Source organism: Oncorhynchus masou, unplaced genomic scaffold (genome assembly GCF_036934945.1).
Source record: "Oncorhynchus masou masou isolate Uvic2021 unplaced genomic scaffold, UVic_Omas_1.1 unplaced_scaffold_1707, whole genome shotgun sequence".
In the NCBI taxonomy this organism is placed as follows: Eukaryota; Metazoa; Chordata; class Actinopteri; order Salmoniformes; family Salmonidae; genus Oncorhynchus; species Oncorhynchus masou.
Window position 1 is genome coordinate 105,016 of NW_027007231.1, and position 14,131 is coordinate 119,146.

Below are 14,131 nucleotides of genomic sequence, written 5' to 3' on the forward strand. Positions count from 1 at the left end.
TGGAAGTCGGTGTCCTGGGTCCTGTATGGAAGTCGGTGTCCTGGGTCCTGTATGGAAGTCGGTGTCCTGTATGGAAGTCGGTGTCCTGTATGGAAGTCAGTGTCCTGTATGGAAGTCAGTGTCCTGTATGGAAGTCAGTGTCCTGTATGGAAGTCAGTGTCCTGGGTCCTGTATGGAAGTCGGTGTCCTGTATGGAAGTCGGTGTCCTGTATGGAAGTCGGTGTCCTGTATGGAAGTCAGTGTCCTGGGTCCTGTATGGAAGTCGGTGTCCTGTATGGAAGTCAGTGTCCTGTATGGAAGTCAGTGTCCTGGGTCCTGTATGGAAGTCAGTGTCCTGGGTCCTGTATGGAAGTCGGTGTCCTGTATGGAAGTCAGTGTCCTGTATGGAAGTCAGTGTCCTGGGTCCTGTATGGAAGTCGGTGTCCTGGGTCCTGTATGGAAGTCGGTGTCCTGTATGGAAGTCGGTGTCCTGTATGGAAGTCGGTGTCCTGTATGGAAGTCAGTGTCCTGTATGGAAGTCAGTGTCCTGTATGGAAGTCAGTGTCCTGTATGGAAGTCAGTGTCCTGTATGGAAGTCGGTGTCCTGTATGGAAGTCGGTGTCCTGTATGGAAGTCGGTGTCCTGTATGGAAGTCAGTGTCCTGTATGGAAGTCAGTGTCCTGTATGGAAGTCAGTGTCCTGTATGGAAGTCAGTGTCCTGTATGGAAGTCAGTGTCCTGGGTCCTGTATGGAAGTCGGTGTCCTGGGTCCTGTATGGAAGTCGGTGTCCTGTATGGAAGTCGGTGTCCTGGGTCCTGTATGGAAGTCAGTGTCCTGTATGGAAGTCAGTGTCCTGTATGGAAGTCGGTGTCCTGTATGGAAGTCAGTGTCCTGTATGGAAGTCAGTGTCCTGTATGGAAGTCAGTGTCCTGTATGGAAGTCGGTGTCCTGTATGGAAGTCAGTGTCCTGTATGGAAGTCGGTGTCCTGTATGGAAGTCAGTGTCCTGTATGGAAGTCAGTGTCCTGTATGGAAGTCAGTGTCCTGGGTCCTGTATGGAAGTCGGTGTCCTGGGTCCTGTATGGAAGTCAGTGTCCTGGGTCCTGTATGGAAGTCGGTGTCCTGGGTCCTGTATGGAAGTCGGTGTCCTGTATGGAAGTCAGTGTCCTGTATGGAAGTCAGTGTCCTGTATGGGAGTCAGTGTCCTGTATGGGAGTCAGTGTCCTGTATGGAAGTCGGTGTCCTGGGTCCTGTATGGAAGTCAGTGTCCTGTATGGAAGTCAGTGTCCTGTATGGGAGTCAGTGTCCTGTATGGAAGTCGGTGTCCTGTATGGAAGTCGGTGTCCTGTATGGAAGTCAGTGTCCTGGGTCCTGTATGGAAGTCGGTGTCCTGTATGGAAGTCGGTGTCCTGTATAGAAGTCGGTGTCCTGGGTCCTGTATGGAAGTCAGTGTCCTGTATGGAAGTCAGTGTCCTGTATGGAAGTCAGTGTCCTGTATGGAAGTCGGTGTCCTGGGTCCTGTATGGAAGTCGGTGTCCTGTATGGAAGTCAGTGTCCTGTATGGAAGTCGGTGTCCTGTATGGAAGTCGGTGTCCTGGGTCCTGTATGGAAGTCGGTGTCCTGTATGGAAGTCAGTGTCCTGTATGGAAGTCGGTGTCCTGTATGGAAGTCGGTGTCCTGTATGGAAGTCGGTGTCCTGTATGGAAGTCGGTGTCCTGTCACTTTCCATTAAGTAATTTGTTTAATGGCAAATGTGAACTTCCGTTATCCCTGTTTTAGATTGCCCGTGATGTGGATGGTTCAGGAAACTACTTCATGTTGACCAACAGACACATGGCTCAGGTCCAGCCTGCCGCCAGCTATGGGGCCAAGGCACATCAATTGGGTTTTCCAGAGTGGGTGCTGTTCCATGAGTATACTCTCTCGGAAAACAACTATATCCTGACAGTCTCTGAAATCTCCCCTGCAGTGTAAGTCAATGGGCCAAACTAAGGCTCTTTCTCAATGCATTTTTCCTCATGTCCATTCTTTTGTCTTCTTTTTCAAAATGCATTGGATGAGGTCAGAGGCCCCTCCCCTTTAACCTTCTTATCCAATAACCCCCGAGGCCCCGCCCCTCCCCTCTAACCTTCTTATCCAATGACACCTGAGGTCCCTCCCCTCTAACCTTCTCATCCAATGACCCCCGAGGCCTCTCCCCTCTAACCTTCTCATCCAATGACCCCCATTGACCCCCGAGGCCCCTCCCCTTACCTTCTTATCCAATGACCCCCGAGGCCCCTCCCCTCTTACCTTCTCATCCAATGACCCCCGAGGCCCCTCCCCTCTAACCTTCTCATCCATTGACCCCGAGGCCCCTCCCCTCTTACCTTCTTATCCAATGACCCCGAGGCCCCTCCCCTCTAACCCTCTTATCCAATGACCCCCGAGGCCCCTCCCCTCTAACCTTCTCATCCAATGACTCCCGCAGCCCCTCCCCTCTAACCTTCTCATCCAATGACCCCCGAGACCTCTCCCCTCTAACCTTCTCGTCCAATGACCCCGAGGCCCCTCCCCTCTAACCTTCTCATCCAATGACCCCCGAGGCCCCTCCCCTCTAACCTTCTCATCCAATGACCCCCGAGGCCCCTCCCCTCTAACCTTCTCATCTCTCTCTGTAGGTTCATCCAGACGGCTCCTCAGTATTTCTATTACAACCTGCCTCCTAGTGAGAGTAAAGACCTACTACAGCACATTCTGGACCGGGACGGATCTGGACGTAGAGACAAGCAACAGACCCTGGCAATCAACAGTAAAGCGGATAAGGACTGCAGTGCAGTGGCTCAGTCTTATGACAGATGTGTGCTACAGTGACCTCTGGTGGAGAGCTTCAGCACTGCACCAAACTTCACTGAAAAGACAATCATGTTGATGAGAACAGCGGTTTTCAAACCGCCTCTCGGTGGACACCCAGACTTTTCACAATGTTTTTGTATTCGATTGACTCAGTGAGTAGATGAATCAGGTATGAGCTGTGGAATAGTTCACATATGGAACAGCTGGGGGGGGGGGGGGTCCCCCCGAGGAGAATTTTTGAAAATCCCTGGGTTAGATCAACTTCCAAATGACTGACTTGCCGTACACTATTGTTCATATCTTTAATTCAGTCAGGTGGTAACTGCCTTGGTAATACATATTACAGTAAATAATTAACCTATATTCTAAAAGAGTATCACCCCAATAAATGAATCCAGATCCATCAAATCAAGTTTGAACAGCTGATATTCCTTCACAGAAAAATACACCATTTCATTTTTTGGGGGAATTGTCACCTGCTCGATAACCCTAATATTGTGTACGAAATTGTTTGTACTGAAATGTTAAAACAATCACTGTGTTTTACATGAATCTGTAAATACAGTGCTTTGAACTATGACCGAAGGTCTGAAATTATTTATTTTGTCAAAAGATGCAGTTTTTTTTTTTTTTATAGAAAAAATGTTCGATAAAACCGCTGGGGTTAAAGGGAACCGTTACATAATGACATTATTCTCCGCTTAACAAACGATTCCAGTGATTCATTTCGATGTTTTGTATCGAATTTTACAAACAGATTCATCCAGAGGATCTTGTTTTAAAGACATCAGTCCTGTTTCGTCCACCAGAGTTTTTTTCCCACTCTGTGCGGTTGGTCACACGGTCAGGTATTCTTTGAGCTTGTCCATGATGGCTGACATCCTGTCCGCCGGGATGAGCATCACGGTACGCTGCGGCTTCATGGGGACGTCGTCGAAGGACCAGCGCCCGCTCAGGACGCTGTCGGTCTCCTCCTGCACAGAGTAGTGGAACTTCATGGTGGCTTGCTGTAGTGGGGACAAACGGTCGAGACAAGTAAGAAGAGACATTTAACTCACCAGGTGTAGCTTGAGTAGTCCTACAATATATTATACCCTTGATTTAACTAGGCAAGTCAGTTAAGAACAAATTCTTTACTGTATATAGCCTCTCTACTGTATATAGCCTCTCTTTTTACTGTTGCTTTATTTCTTTACTTACCTAATGTTCACCTAATATCTTTTTTGCACTGTTAGTGGTGGGGGGGGGGCAGGTAGTCTAGTGGTTAGAGAGGGGGGCAGGTAGTCTAGTGGTTAGAGAGGGGAGGCAGGTAGTCTAGTGGTTAGAGAGGGGAGGCAGGTAGCCTAGTGGTTAGAGAGGGGGGCAGGTAGTCTAGTGGTTAGAGGGGAGGCAGTGGTTAGTGGTTAGAGAGGGGGGGCAGGTTGTCTAGTGGTTAGAGAGGGGAGGCAGGTAGTCTAGTGGTTAGAGGGGGAGGCAGGTTGTCTAGTGGTTAGAGAGGGGGGCAGGTAGTCTAGTGGTTAGAGGGGGAGGCAGGTTGTCTAGTGGTTAGAGAGGGAGGCAGGTAGTCTAGTGGTTAGAGGGGGAGGCAGGTTGTCTAGTGGTTAGAGGGGGAGGCAGGTTGTCTAGTGGTTAGAGAGGGAGGCAGGTAGTCTAGTGGTTAGAGGGGGAGGCAGGTTGTCTAGTGGTTAGAGAGGGGAGGCAGGTAGTCTAGTGGTTAGAGGGGGGAGGCAGGTTGTCTAGTGGTTAGAGAGGGGAGGCAGGTAGTCTAGTGGTTAGAGAGGGGAGGCAGGTAGTCTAGTGGTTAGAGAGGGGAGGCATGTAGCCTAGTGGTTAGAGAGGGGAGGCGGGGTAGCCAAGTGGTTAGAGAGGGGAGGCAGGTAGCCTAGTGGTTAGAGAGGGGAGGCATGTAGCCTAGTGGTTAGAGAGGGGAGGCATGTAGCCTAGTGGTTAGAGAGGGGAGGCATGTAGCCTAGTGGTTAGAGAGGGGAGGCAGGTGGCCTAGTGGTTAGAGAGGGGAGGCGGGGTAGCCAAGTGGTTAGAGAGGGGAGGCGGGGTAGCCAAGTGGTTAGAGAGGGGAGGCAGTTTAGCCTAGTGGTTAGAGAGGGGAGGCAGGTAGCCTAGTGGTTAGAGGGGGGAGGCGGGGTAGCCAAGTGGTTAGAGAGGGGAGGCGGGGTAGCCAAGTGGTTAGAGAGGGGAGGCGGGGTAGCCAAGTGGTTAGAGAGGGGAGGCGGGGTAGCCAAGTGGTTAGAGAGGGGAGGCGGGGTAGCCAAGTGGTTAGAGAGGGGAGGCAGTTTAGCCTAGTGGTTAGAGAGGGGAGGCAGGTAGCCTAGTGGTTAGAGAGGGGAGGCGGGGTAGCCAAGTGGTTAGAGAGGGGAGGCGGGGTAGCCAAGTGGTTAGAGAGGGAGGCGGGGTAGCCATGTGGTTAGAGAGGGGAGGCGGGGTAGCCAAGTGGTTAGAGAGGGGAGGCAGTTTAGCCTAGTGGTTAGAGAGGGGAGGCAGGTAGCCTAGTGGTTAGAGAGGGGAGGCAGGTAGCCTAGTGGTTAGAGAGGGGAGGCAGGTAGTCTAGTGGTTAGAGAGGGGAGGCAGGTAGTCTAGTGGTTAGAGAGGGGAGGCAGGTAGTCTAGTGGTTAGAGAGGGGCGGCAGGTAGTCTAGTGGTTAGAGAGGGGAGGCAGGTAGTCTAGTGGTTAGAGAGGGGCGGCAGGTAGCCTAGTGGTTAGAGGGGAGAGGCAGGTAGTCTAGTGGTTAGAGAGGGGAGGCAGGTAGCCTAGTGGTTAGAGAGGGGAGGCAGGTAGTCTAGTGGTTAGAGAGGGGAGGCAGGTAGCCTAGTGGTTAGAGAGGGGAGGCAGGTAGTCTAGTGGTTAGAGAGGGGAGGCAGGTAGTCTAGTGGTTAGAGGGGGGGCAGGTAGTCTAGTGGTTAGAGGGGGAGGCAGGTAGTCTAGTGGTTAGAGGGGGAGAGGCAGGTAGTCTAGTGGTTAGAGGGGGGAGGCAGGTAGTCTAGTGGTTAGAGGGCAGGGGGGGCAGGTAGTCTAGTGGTTAGAGGGGGGAGGCAGGTAGTCTAGTGGTTAGAGAGGGGAGAGGCAGGTAGTCTAGTGGTTAGAGAGGGGAGAGGCAGGTAGTCTAGTGGTTAGAGGGGAGGCAGTGGTTAGTGGTTAGAGAGGGGAGGCAGGGTAGCCTAGTGGTTAGAGGGGAGGCAGTGGTTAGTGGTTAGAGAGGGGAGGCAGGGTAGCCTAGTGGTTAGAGGGGGGAGGCAGGTAGTCTAGTGGTTAGAGGGGGAGGCAGTGGTTAGAGAGGGGAGGCAGGTAGTCTAGTGGTTAGAGGGGTGAGGCAGGTAGTCTAGTGGTTAGAGATTGGGGGCAGGTAGCCTAGTGGTTAGAGGGGGGGAGGCAGGTAGTCTAGTGGTTAGAGAGGGGAGGCAGTGGTTAGTGGTTAGAGAGGGGAGGCAGGGTAGCCTAGTGGTTAGAGGGGGGAGGCAGGTAGTCTAGTGGTTAGAGGGGGAGGCAGTGGTTAGAGGGGGAGGCAGGTAGCCTAGTGGTTAGAGGGGAGAGGCAGGTAGTCTAGTGGTTAGAGATTGGGGGCAGGTAGCCTAGTGGTTAGAGGGGGGAGGCAGGGTAGCCTAGTGGTTAGAGAGGGGAGGCAGGGTAGCCTATTGGTAAGAGATGGGAGGCAGGTAGCCTAGTGGTTAGAGAGGGGAGGCAGGTAGTCTAGTGGTTAGAGAGGGGAGGCAGGTAGCCTAGTGGTTAGAGAGGGGAGGCAGGTAGTCTAGTGGTTAGAGAGGGGGGGGCAGGTAGTCTAGTGGTTAGAGGGGGGGAGGCAGGTAGTCTAGTGGTTAGAGGGGAGGCAGTGGTTGGTTAGTGGTTAGAGCGTTGGACTAGTAACTGAAAGAAAGGTTGCTGGATCGAATCCCTGAGCTGACAAGGTAAAAATCTGTCGTACTGCCCCCATGAACAAGGCAGTTAAACCCCACTGTTCCCCGGTAGGCCGTCGTTGTAAATACGAATTTGATCTTAACTGACTTACCAAGTTAAATAAATAAAAGTTTTAAAAAAAAAGTTAAAACCTCATAGAAGAACTCCTCCTCTGCGTTGACGAAGGTGAGCTCGTCCTTCGGCGGGGCTCCTCGGGCAGCGCCGGTCTTGGAGGGATCCTTATAGGTCTTACTGATCATCAGGCAGTAATGACACTTCCCACTGGGCTTGTTGCTGCTCTGGGCTTCTGCCAACTCCTCCCTGGAAACAGCCAATCAATGATGTGGTTTATGTTTTTAATAGTAGGGTATTTCCATCTTCTTTTCATAGATAATACATACATGGAATTAAATTTTGTACAACAACAAATATGTCAATGATTTTTAGCGTTTGTTTATCCGGTGTAAAGTGACCCATATCTGAGACGAGCAGTTACATAAAGGTCCTTGTTAAGAAGGGTTCATCTACAGTAGCATACCCATAATGCATAGCAGGTGATTGACAGTGAACACAACGGTACATCGCCTGAGCGACACTACAGTAATCTGAGAGTGTCTTGTTGACAGTACAGTAATCTGAGAACATGTCTTGTTGACACTACAGTAATCTGCAACAGAACATTTTTGTAACATTATGAAATGTAAAACAAAAAAACAGAGTTTCTTATTGGACAACTGCAGGTAGACCATCCCTGTTTCAGGATGTTTTCTTTGGTTTTGTGACCCCAATGAACATGACCCAGGTGGGATAACTGAAAAAGAAAGGGGAGGTAACTGGACTCTGCTGTTTGGAGGGGCAGGGTGATCTGTGGGGGTTAGACAGACTCACTGTAGCTGTTTGTGGAGAGGCAGGGCGATCTGTGGGGGTTAGGCTTAGACAGAGTCACTGTAGCTGTTTAGAGTGGCAGGGCGATCTGTGGGGGTTAGACAGACTCACTGTAGCTGTTTGTGGAGAGGCAGGGCGATCTGTGGGGGTTAGGCTTAGACAGAGTCACTGTAGCTGTTTAGAGTGGCAGGGCGATCTGTGGGGGTTAGACAGACTCACTGTAACTGTTTGTGGAGAGGCAGGGTGATCTGTGGGGGTTAGACAGACTCACTGTAACTGTTTGGAGGAGCAGGGTGATCTGTGGGGGTCAGACAGACTCACTGTAACTGTTTGGAGGAGCAGGGTGATCTGTGGGGGTTAGACAGACTCACTGTAACTGTTTGTGGAGAGGCAGGGCGATCTGTGGGGGTTAGACAGACTCACTGTAACTGTTTGTGGAGAGGCATGGTGATCTGTGGGGGTTAGACAGACTCACTGTAACTGTTTAGAGTGGCAGGGCGATCTGTGGGGGTTAGACAGACTCACTGTAACTGTTTGTGGAGAGGCAGGGTGATCTGTGGGGGTTAGACAGACTCACTGTAACTGTTTGTGGAGAGGCAGGGCGATCTGTGGGGGTTAGACAGACTCACTGTAACTGTTTGTGGAGAGGCAGGGTGATCTGTGGGGGTTAGACAGACTCACTGTAACTGTTTGTGGAGAGGCAGGGCGATCTGTGGGGGTTAGGGTTAGACGGAGACTCACTGTAGCTGTTTGTGGAGAGGCAGGGCGATCTGTGGGGGTTAGACAGACTCACTGTAGCTGTTTAGAGTGGCAGGGCGATCTGTGGGGGTTAGGGTTAGACAGAGTCACTGTAGCTGTTTAGAGTGGCAGGGCGATCTGTGGGGGTTAGACAGACTCACTGTAGCTGTTTAGAGGGGCAGGATGATCTGTGGGGGTTAGACAGACTCACTGTAGCTGTTTAGAGTGGCAGGGCGATCTGTGGGGGTTAGGGTTAGACTCACTGTCGCTGTTTAGAGTGGCAGGGCGATCTGTGGGGGTTAGGCTTAGACAGAGTCACTGTAGCTGTTTAGAGTGGCAGGGCGATCTGTGGGGGTTAGACAGACTCACTGTAGCTGTTTAGAGGGGCAGGGCGATCTGTGGGGGTTAGGGTTAGACAGACTCACTGTAGCTGTTTAGAGTGGCAGGGCGATCTGTGGGGGTTCGGGTTAGACATACTCACTGTCGCTGTTTAGAGTGGCAGGGCGATCTGTGGGGGTTCGGGTTAGACAGACTCACTGTCGCTGTTTAGAGTGGCAGGGCGATCTGTGGGGGTTAGGGTTAGACAGACTCACTGTAGCTGTTTAGAGTGGCAGGGCGAACTGTGGGGGTTAGACAGACTCACTGTAACTGTTTAGAGTGGCAGGGCGATCTGTGGGGGTTAGGGTTAGACAGACTCACTGTAGCTGTTTAGAATGGCAGGGCGATCTGTGGGGGTTAGACAGACTCACTGTAGCTGTTTAGAGTGGCAGGGCGATCTGTGGGGGTTAGGGTTAGACAGACTCACTGTCGCTGTTTAGAGTGGCAGGGCGAACTGTGGGGGTTAGGCTTAGACAGAGTCACTGTAGCTGTTTAGAGTGGCAGGGCGATCTGTGGGGGTTAGACAGACTCACTGTAGCTGTTTAGAGGGGCAGGGCGATCTGTGGGGGTTAGGGTTAGACAGACTCACTGTAGCTGTTTAGAGTGGCAGGGCGATCTGTGGGGGTTAGACAGACTCACTGTAGCTGTTTAGAGTGGCAGGGCGATCTGTGGGGGTTAGACAGACTCACTGTAGATGTTTAGAGTGGCAGGGCGATCTGTGGGGGTTAGGGTTAGACAGACTCACTGTCGCTGTTTAGAGTGGCAGGGCGAACTGTGGGGGTTAGGCTTAGACAGAGTCACTGTAGCTGTTTAGAGTGGCAGGGCGATCTGTGGGGGTTAGACAGACTCACTGTAGCTGTTTAGAGGGGCAGGGCGATCTGTGGGGGTTAGGGTTAGACAGACTCACTGTAGCTGTTTAGAGTGGCAGGGCGATCTGTGGGGGTTCGGGTTAGACAGAGACTCACTGTAGCTGTTAAGAGTGGCAGGGCGATCTGTGGGGGTTAAGGTTAGACAAAGTCACTGTAGCTGTTTGTGGAGTGGCAGGGCGATCTGTGGGGGTTTGGGTTAGACAGACTCACTGTAGCTGTTTGTGGAGAGGCAGGGCGATCTGTGGGGGCACGTTGATGAACCTCTCGCTGAGCAGCAGTCCCACAGGCTTAGTGGTGTCGTTGAGGACCTTCTCCAGATCGTCTGTCACACTATGGGGACAACTCTTCTCACACTGACCCAGGATCAGATCCTTGACCTCCTCCACACACTGGACACCCTGTGGACGGATCAGAACACAGTTACTAACAGATAGACCTTTTCACCAGACTGCCGTGATTGGTCAAAATGCAGGCTAGTGCAGTAGGCAGGAAGAGGAAGTGGGCTACTACATTGAAGTCTATGGAAAACAGATCTTTCCTCAAGGTCGTCCTTTTAAAATTTCAGATTCAGACAGAGAGAAGAGTGAACGACAATGTATTTTGTATCGTAACATCTCATTGGTTGAGAAAGTGTCAAGTTAAGTGATTTCATAGATCATATATTTTTTATTTTATTTAACTTGGCAAGTCAGTTATAAGAACAAATTCTTATTTACAATGACGGCCTACAGGGGAACAGTGGGTTAACTGCCTTGTTCAGGGGCAGATCGACAGATTTTAACCTCGTCAGCTCCGGGATTCGATCCAGCAACCTTTCGGTTACTGGCCCAACCCTGTAGGCTACCTGCCACCCCAAATAGATAACATCGGACTGTACCTACCTTTCTCTCAGTGAGGTTGAGCATGCTGATGAAACCAAACACCTCATCGGCTGGATCCTCGTCATCATCACTGTCCTCTGGCACCTCTGCTTGCTGACAACAAAACATGCAGAAAGACATACATGATGCTACTGAATTCATATAAATTGTTCTCCGTTGGATGTGGGAGAAGGAAACTGGAGCTAGAAATACAAGCATTTCGCTACACCCACAATAACATCTGCTAAACATGTATGTGACGAATACAACTGATTTGAAGAGAGCATATGTGTATAATCATATTTTGGGAGTTTAATATGATGCGTTGAATTGTATGATGCATATTTGGTGATGGTCTGGTCTGATAGACTCAACGCGTCTGGTTTCTTACCCTGATGACGCTTCCAATATGATTCTGCTGGATGAGGAGATCGGTCAACTCGGATGTATTGACACGAGCCTTCAGAAACAGCTGTTGCATGAGTTTCTTGACCCCGTTGTAGTCATTGTGAGTAATGGTATGGGCCTCAAAGTCTACAATGACCTCCTGGAAACAAACAAAAAGGTTGTTAATACAAGTCCCGACTCCCGAGACAATGTTTTGGACTTGATGGGGACGGTTTTAGTGTCAATACTGGTATCGATTGTTTTGTTTGTCTAAACTACTCTTCTGGTTTTAAGTGTGTAAATGTCCATGCACTTCACTATTTAGCTAGTTTAAAACTCTGAAGTGACCGACTGGCTATGTTTAGCATGTCCCTAACATACTTAACCGTTGTTAACTAGATTGATATGAACAACAGTTGTTTGCTAAAAAGCTAGCTATCTATCTCACCCATCTAACACGTTTAGCCAGTGCTAGCTAGCCTGCTAGGCCAGGAATATAGCCAGTTCACTAGAGATATTATCGTACTTCATTGATCTCCTCTTCTGATCCGCTGTCATTCTCTAATGAATCACCGTCGTTTTCCAATCCTTCATCAGAGCTGTTATCCTCACTATCAGCGGGATTTTCTCCAATTCCAACTGCTCGTCTTTTCGCTGAAGAAGCCATGCTGCCAAAACAGATACCACGCGTATGGGGAAAGGGATTAAAGTGGAGTTGGTGTACTGAGAAACTGAGACACTGTAGCGGCCATTTTGGATCAATTGTTGCATGCTTCATTATGCTTGGAAAGCCCATGTGTAGAACCGCAATGGTGTCCGGTTACTCACGCTGACAGCAGAATGGAATAAACCATTTTGATCATAAGGGATATATATATTGTATTTGTAAATTATATTTAAAATATGGTCGAATATTGTTTACTGAACTGTTCCAGAAGAAAAAAAACTATTACTTTCTATAATTGTAACAGTAGTGATAAAATTCATTGTTATTGCTCAAGTATTATGCTAACAAAACATGACTATTTTGATGTCCCCTATTTCCTCGTTTTAGTAGTAGCCATGAAGCCAGCTGGAGGAAGAGATCGAGGTACAGTGTTTGTGTACATCCAATTATTGTTGATTTTTCTACGGTTTCTGTAAATTTTCTGTTGACTTGAAAACGAAAACGAGTTAGCTCAATAATTAAGCATGATAATTATTGTGTGTGCAGTTATTGTTTTATGGTTGCGCCAACGGAGCCAAGTAATGTGTCGCGTTGGCTCAGAAGTGACAGCTCCATATTTGAATTGTATTGCATAACATAACAACATTGCAAGTACATAAAACGTACAGTACACTGGTGCATGAGAGACCCGAGCTCTACAGCTGACTGAATAACATCGCATGCCTCTAATTGATAAATGGTCCGAGCTATGAAAACAGTTGATTCTTGGCTCAACATCATTGTTATCAGTAGGCGACATATGACAGGCGCTGGGTGTAACGTTAGCCCTCTACGGGTTACACCCCCCGTAAACCTTCTGTCCTGAAGCTACTGCACCGGGTCAGTCATTCAGTTTATAATCTTACTAAATAGTGTAAATCTGCATTCAGTGGATTTTTTTTTAATGTGTTAACGATTTTCATCATTGACCTCGTTGCAGACGGTAACATTAAGTTGTATCCCTTCTTGTCTTATTCCACAGGGCTCTGAGTCATCTGTCGAAATGCATGTATTGCTTCTGAAAGAACCAAGAGAGGAGGCTCTGGACCAGATCCTTACATCAAGGTACAGTAGAGAATCATCTTTTGTATTGATATTTGCAGCTTGCATGTGCATTATATTCTGTTCTATTCAACCCTATTCTATTATACTCTACACCTATTATAATGCATTATAGGACGGGTGGTTCTAATCCTGAATGCTGATTGGTTAAAACCGCAGTCCAGCCGATGTCTGTTCCATAAATTACCACCAGCTAAATCTATGACGTTAAAATGCCTATTTACTCTGTTCCATCTGATTGCGCAATCAACCGTCTCATCAGCCCAGCCAGACAATTTATAAACTTGATCTCCGCTATAAAAATACATTATCTCACCATTTCTTTTAGACTAACATTTAGTTTCCAACAGCGGAGGTTTTATATAAACCTTGTCTGTCTTTCCGACATTTGCAACATTGTTTCAATATTCAAATTCTATCTCCAGCTGACCCATAGTAATGAACATGTTGGGAGTCGTGACGATACAGACAGGCAGGCAGCGTTTCTCAGCCAGTCTAAATAATGCATCAGCTGGCATCATTTTTTATGGATATATATATTGTACAAACAGGTCAAACAAAACGAAATGCAGCTCGTTTGCAGTGTTTCCAGCTTCAGTTTGAAGTGATTGTGTTTAGCTGTGTTGCTGGTTAGCTCCTCTGAACAACAGTGTCCTGACAAGAGAGCACATCTTCTATGCCAGGTGAAATCGGGTCTCATTAGCTCATTGTTATGGATGTATCCAAATAAATGTCACTAGAAAACAGCTGAAACAAATGTAAATGCAGCTACTTTGCTGTTATTCTGTTTGCGCTTTTTGACCTAGCTGTCCGTAGTTGGCAAGCTAGCAAGTGTAACAGTATAAATTTAGACCGTCCGTTCATTGATACAGAACAAAAAGACTGAACGACTGGGTCGGGTCTCTAGCAACCAAACCGACAGAACGAACGATCAACCAGCTTGGGTAGCAACCATAGATTTGTATCGGGACTATATCTTGCGGAAGGATGAAATATCATGAATAAATTCATCAATATATATATTTTTTTAATGAAAATATGTGAATCATTATTTGAATGTGTTGGTAACCCGTTGTATAAAAGTGATCGTGCCCTCGAAGCCGGTGTTTTGGTGGATATATTGTAAACAAATGTGCCAATAACAAACACCAGTCACAATATATCTTGAAACACCGGCTTCTCGGGCATTATAACCTAAATGTATAAGGGTGACTGTGTAACAGTGAAATTGATTTGATTTTCAGAGCTCTCAACTTTGCGTTTACAGGAGCTGGCATCGCGTGGACACGAAGCAACCTTAATTCCTGTGTTGTCGTTTACATTTGTTTCCTTGAACACATTGTCAGACAAGGTGAATACCATTTATTTAAAATCAAAGTGTTGATTTGAAGATCGAAAGTTTGGTAACATTTTACTGGGACACCATAAGCATCATAAGCGTCAAAATATGTCATAACAGCTGACATAACCTGTTATAACCTGTCATAATATGGTTATAACACTTATGACACATATATATTTAGACCT

General features: G+C 48.3%; 2 protein-coding genes and 1 long non-coding RNA gene across 3 annotated transcripts in view; 2 read left to right on the forward strand and 1 right to left on the reverse strand.

The window, feature by feature from the left end:
• Positions 1 to 3,051, forward strand: part of LOC135532059 (putative pre-mRNA-splicing factor ATP-dependent RNA helicase DHX32) — a 65,058-nt gene extending 62,007 nt beyond the window's left edge. Inside the window, exons 12-13 of the mRNA XM_064959707.1 lie at positions 1,758 to 1,948; positions 2,639 to 3,051. Of these exons, the coding sequence (XP_064815779.1) occupies positions 1,758 to 1,948; positions 2,639 to 2,831 (384 nt within the window). The 3' untranslated portion in view covers positions 2,832 to 3,051. The remainder of the gene's footprint in view (positions 1 to 1,757; positions 1,949 to 2,638) is intronic.
• Positions 3,052 to 3,101: 50 nt separating this feature from the next.
• Positions 3,102 to 11,554, reverse strand: LOC135532061 (protein BCCIP homolog). The gene is made up of 6 exons (XM_064959708.1): positions 11,363 to 11,554; positions 10,841 to 10,996; positions 10,471 to 10,563; positions 9,800 to 9,987; positions 6,872 to 7,040; positions 3,102 to 3,820 (listed from the first exon to the last, which is right to left on the reverse strand). The coding sequence occupies exons 1-6, from the start codon at positions 11,501 to 11,503 to the stop codon at positions 3,650 to 3,652; spliced, it is 918 nt and encodes a 305-aa protein (XP_064815780.1). The 5' UTR covers positions 11,504 to 11,554; the 3' UTR covers positions 3,102 to 3,649.
• Positions 11,555 to 11,903: 349 nt separating this feature from the next.
• On the forward strand, positions 11,904 to 13,976 carry LOC135532060 (uncharacterized). Its single transcript, XR_010454277.1, has 3 exons — positions 11,904 to 12,382; positions 12,525 to 12,607; positions 13,872 to 13,976. It is a non-coding gene; the product is annotated as an uncharacterized LOC135532060 (long non-coding RNA).
• Positions 13,977 to 14,131: the final 155 nt, after the last annotated feature.

Bases quoted from the DNA above. Each gene is read 5' to 3' on its own strand.
- LOC135532061 (XM_064959708.1), bottom strand. From the start codon at position 11,503: ATGGCTTCTTCAGCGAAAAGACGAGCAGTTGGAATTGGAGAAAATCCC. The intron at 10,997-11,362 runs GTACGATAATAT...GTTTGTTTCCAG, and splicing joins CAGAAGAGGAGATCAATGAA to GAGGTCATTGTAGACTTTGA. The intron at 7,041-9,799 runs GTGAGTCTGTCT...GGCTGTTTCCAG, and splicing joins CCTCTCCACAAACAGCTACA to GGAGGAGTTGGCAGAAGCCC.